Genomic DNA, 5837 nt, shown 5'->3' with positions numbered 1-5837 from the left:
TATATATATTTGTAAAAGTTATTTTTTATTATTTTTCGTAAAGCGCGTGTGCATTATCGCCGTCATATACAATCTGTCATATACAAATTTCATATTACGTCATATACTGTCATATACAAAATTTTGTTGTGCAACAATAATAAAATAGATACATACATAAAATATATACATAATAATAAAATCGATATCTGATTATACTTATTTATTTTATTAATACGCATAAAAAATGCTTCATTTGCATTTCGGTTGCGTTGAAATAAACTTTAAATTTAAAATTCTTAATATTTTCTTAACATATTATAATTCCTAATATTATATTAATAACCACCGAAAATTTGTCGTTATCTAAAATGTATCGTTAAAATAGGTTCACATCCGCAATATTAATCCAGCCGAAAAGTGCTCAACAATTATTTCCGTGTTGGGACGAGCCGACATTAAGGGCCACCTTCAATATTTCCATACAACATCATAAAGAACTTAACGTTTTATCGAATATGCCGATACAAGAATACAAATCTGTGGACGATTTCACGATGTATACAGTGTTCCAGACGACACCCCCAATATCTATATATAACGTAGCAATTATAATGTCCGGTCTGGACCAAGTTCTTAATTCGACTGAGACTGTGGTCAATACATGGTGTAGACCGCACTTGAAATCTCACATGACATTCGCTCAATATGTCGCTGGAAATGTAACTGAGTATTTAGGAAACAATTTCAAGATCTTGAAAGAAATTCCAAAAGTGGATTATGTTGCTATTCCAAGTTTAAACAAAAGAATCGAAAAGACTTGGGGACTTATTTTTTACAAGTAATACACATATTCAAGAAATAATCATAATCATGATTTATCAAAATACAATATTGCGTTTTTGCATTTAAAATTTTAAAAATAATATGCACTTTTCTGCGTTTAGAACTAATTTAATTAAAAAATAATTTATAACAGAATTTATTATTAAGATTTTAATTTTATTATTTAGAAATTTTTATGTTTTATATTCAAAGAATTTAAAAATGTTAGATATATATGCTTATGGCACATATTTATATACGGCATATATTATATATATTATTTATTTATATTTATATTATAAAGATATACGGGGTGTTCCAGAATTACCGCACCATCTGCTAATGACAGATTCTTGAGATCATGTAGAGACGATTTTTGCTTAGCCAAAATATCGAGGCATTAATAATTTCCATGTTATAAGCGATTCAAAAAGAAGGCCTTTTTGCAAACTGAACTTTATAAAGAGTTAAAACTATATTCTTCAGTTAATTTCAGATAGAGTTTAATAGATTTTACTTTAATAGAGAGTGAGAGAAAATTATAATTTAAGAATTAGTTACACACAAAGATATATGATGAAAAAACTTGCAAAAATAATGATCTCTCTCAACATTTTCACTGAGGAAAAATCGTTTCCAAATAATCCCAAGAATTTGTCATTAGCAAGTGGTGCGGTAATTCTGGGACATCCTGTATAAACATATATATCAAAAATTTTAGTTGCCAAATTTATTTTATTTTTGAAAAGAAAAAACCAATAAATATAGAATATACATAATAAAATTATAAAATAATTATGTTTAATTAACATATTACAATTAACAAGTATTTTAATAATTGTTACAAAAAACCCTATTTTTTGTTCATCCAAATTTAACTAAGCTATTCATATGCTTATTAAAATTGTGCTTCGTCAATATTTGAAGTTTCTTTCTCTGATATCTGTGCATATTTAATTTACATAAATACAATGCAACTATGGAGGCTTATAAAACATTTCGATATAATCGTTTTTGAATAATTTCCAGTGAAGCAGATATTATCTACAATGAAGAGTTACATCCTGCTTCGTATAAAATTACAGTAATGCGCTCAGTAACTCGTGATATAATATATCAATGGTTTGGTAATCTCTTCACTCCATTTTGTCTCTCATCTTATCGGTTATTAAATAAAGGACTTATTACATTCCTTGAGACACATATTATCAAAAAGGTTATCTTACATTTCCAACACTAATTGTCTTATGCAATTACAAATAATATTTTTGGTTATTGTGACAATGTAAAAAATTCTTAGTAGTTTCTGTTTTATCCATTAAGAAAAGAAAGAAATGCTAACATATAATTTGAGTTTTTCAATTTCTTACAATATCTGAATTTGTTAAATAATTTTAATACTATTTTTTAACATTAAATTGTTACATCTGTTAGTCTTTAAATTACAAATATTACAATTTTTTATGATATAAAATAGCGAGGTTATTTTTAAAATAACAAATAATTTTGCATGCATTAGTGTATATCGTTAAATCGTATTGATCACTTCAATCTGTTTGCAGGTCTATCCAGATTTTGAAAACATCACAAATTTGTTGGTAGTTGAAACTCAACATGAAGCTCTTCATCTAAACTCTTATTCCGCTATGAACTCTTTTGCAACAAACACAAGCAGTATATCTGAAATTTGTTCACATTTTCCATTTTCTCGTATCATAGGTATACAATTTTGTGTGTTTAATAAATTTTATTTAATATATAAATAAAATAAATGTACACGTATGTAAATAAAATAAACAAGATCATATATGCTAAACAAAAAATATCAAAAATGAGGTTAAAAGGTTTCGATTGTATATTTCTTTACCGTTAATCAAAGATTGCTATAATAGAAGAAACGGAAATTTCTAAAGTTTGAACCTACTTCTTTGTATATTATATTCACGGATTTATGAATACTGTAATATGTAAATTCATTTGAAATAAATACAATTATATTCTACGTTTTCATTATAGGACCCGCTATATGGCGCATGTTGAATGGTACACTTCCCCGTAATTCCTTGTTAATGGGTTTAGACACATACTTTAATACTCGGTAAGAGATATTGTAATAAAATAACTTCATATCCCATAGTATATATACAAGAAAAAGAATACGTAATATAGAAATAGTAATACATAATGCACTTACAGAAGTGATGCTATTGATAAATTGTGCCAAATAATGAAAAAAAATATTATGCATTCTATATATAATTCTGTTCCTTAATTTAATTATCTACATATTCTTTTATTATTATGTTACAGTATTGAAATTGTCATTTTTAATAATTTGAAATTCATAATAGAATATTTCATTTAAATATTTCTGTATATATATATTTTATATTAACTTGTAGTGAAAGAAAACTACAAAAGATATATATTTTTAAGTAAAATATCAAGTAAAATATAAGTTAGAATAATAAAAAATTAACAGAACGTCCAAAAATTAAATCTAGCAAGTTTAGCATTACTACATTTATTATGGCTGTCAAAATTTTATTTTTTGCCACAGTTGTTGAAACGAATAATTATTTTAATTTTTCAATGCAAATCAATGATGTATAATGTGAATTGCCGCAATGTTAAATTTTACAGATTTCCTAACTTTAATTCGCCAACTCCCGATGATCTATGGAGTTTTATAAAGACTGGTATAGATGGTAAATTAAAAAATAAACTGTATAATCTAAGCATAAAACAGATAATGGATATTTGGATTACACAAACGTATTGCCCTGTGGTAAACGTGAAACGAGATTATTCTAATAATCTTGTAAAAATATCGAAAGAGATTAATGACAAATTAGATCGGAAACCATATTTTATACCTGTGAGCTATGTTAAGGAAACGAACATCAATTTTGTCAATATCTCGCTACAAAGTTTCAATTGTTTAACGCAGTCGAATCCAGAGATGAAAATCAACTACGATAGTAAAGATAAATGGTTCATTGCCAACATATTACAAACTGGTAAATATTAAATAATAAAGTTAATATCTCTCTATCCTCTTATTATATAAAAAATCTGGTTTTATTACATATTTTTATTCCTACATTTTTTTACAAAAATTGTGAAACTATTTTCTACATATAATAAACATAATTATATTTTTCTAAAATATTCTATAATATTACCTTTAAATTTTAAATTAAACGTTCTTTGCATATATAAAAATATTAATTATGTAACTAAAATCTTAGTTTAAGCTTATACAATTCTGTACGCTTTAATATTTCGAAGATTTATTTTTTAATTTGATTATTGATGGAAAATGTTTACGTAATTAATAATATACAAGAAACTTGAAAAATATATATACTACCAATTTCTAGTACAGTCTGCATGCGTACTTAAAACAGAGGAAAATTAGATACATAAAATTCGAAATATTTCTGATGTCTGATTATTCCGATACGTTAAAAAAATAATCGATAAAATTTATCTATTAAATAATAGGATACTATCGCGTCAATTATGACACCGAAAATTGGCGAATGATCGCGCGTTATTTAAAATCCAAAAAATACGAGAATATACATGTTATCAATCGAGCGCAAATCATCGATGATGCGTTCCATCTTGCGATGGAAAAGAAACTTGATTTCTCCATATTTTGGGAACTCGCGAGCTACTTAAAGCAAGAGAAGGATTATGTAGCATGGTATCCTATGATTAAAGTTTTTGAACGTATATCCAGTGTCTTTGCAATTACAACAACTCATGATGAACATCTCAAGGTAGAGAAACTTATTGCCAATAATAAGACATATCAATAAAATTATGTTAGATATTAAGTCAATACATATAGAGTAACGATCTCATAATTCTGACATAATATCTTAGAAATTAACTAATTAAAATACGCGCCGGAAATAAAATTGTTTCAGTAAATAAGAATGTTATTATTTTTTCATTTATACATATATTATATTTGTCTTTGTGTAAGTAATATGAACAATACATGTAATAAATAGAAAAATATATTTTTTACCAAATTATAGGAAATAAAAATAAAAATAGGAAGCTTATTTGAAAAGGCAGAGAACGATATGTACAATCAAACAGAAGCTAACATAACCAACAATGTTCTTAATAAATATTTAAAGCAAGAACTCACAAAATGGGGATGTCTTATCAATAATCCCTTGTGTATGCAGATGGCCAAAGAACAATTTGAATGGCATCTATCAGATCCTGAAACTAGGAAGTATGATCTATTTAATCATTGTTTTTATATCTTGTCCGCGTGTTTAATAAATTATTTGTTAAAGACATTGTATGTGTGTACTAAATATCTATAAAATATTTTCAAAGGATTAAAATATTTATTTGCTGGATGTTATAGACTTTTACCTGGGTGGAAGAAATTGATATCTTGTAATGGTTTAAAGACTGCTAACTATAGTGTATGGTTCAGTGCATGGACCAACGCGTTGAATGTATACAAAGAGAAATCTGATTATGAAATGTTGAAATTTAGCAGTTCTTGCTCTGATCATCCGCGAAAGTATTTTCATCTATTATTTATTCAAAGGTCATCTCAAACGATGATCACCGATTTTGAAACATCAACACGGAAAAAAGAGCACTCCTATGCTTTAATTGCAGATATTTATCTTTCTATGCTTGCCATGCAAGCAAAGAATCCTACACTGCTTAAAGATATATTGGATTTACCTAACTTAAATAGTATAAAAAACAGGTAATAATATATATTTTTATAAATATTTATTGCTTATAATTGTGAAAGTTTATTATGTATATGTTAAAATTATAATTTATACATCATATATGTTTTGTTCTCATAGCCGAATCAGTACGATTGCAACATTAATTGTCATTATTAATAATGTGTATTCCAAGAATGAACTGGACATGGTAAATCTTATAAATCTAAACTCAATACTCATTTATGTAATTTTACTAATAATAGAAATTTATTACGTCTTTTTAGAATCGATTAATTACAAAATTATTTTTCG

The 5837-nt window shown here is 26.1% G+C and overlaps 1 protein-coding gene across 1 annotated transcript; it reads left to right on the top strand.

Moving 5' to 3' along the window:
* Window positions 1–367: 367 nt before the first annotated feature.
* LOC115244315 (aminopeptidase N-like) lies at window positions 368–5809 on the top strand (the record flags this gene model as incomplete). Its single annotated transcript, XM_029821876.1, has 10 exons — window positions 368–820; window positions 1834–2020; window positions 2367–2523; window positions 2821–2902; window positions 3448–3824; window positions 4312–4592; window positions 4857–5062; window positions 5201–5557; window positions 5664–5733; window positions 5789–5809. Coding segments are annotated over 10 exons (2191 nt in total), but the record flags the coding sequence as incomplete, so codon positions are not given.
* Between the last annotated feature and the right edge of the window lie 28 nt (window positions 5810–5837).

This window comes from Formica exsecta, unplaced genomic scaffold (genome assembly GCF_003651465.1).
Source record: "Formica exsecta isolate Colony F162 unplaced genomic scaffold, ASM365146v1 scaffold808, whole genome shotgun sequence".
Lineage (NCBI taxonomy): Eukaryota > Metazoa > Arthropoda > Insecta > Hymenoptera > Formicidae > Formica > Formica exsecta.
This window is presented reverse-complemented; position numbering and strand designations above follow the sequence as displayed.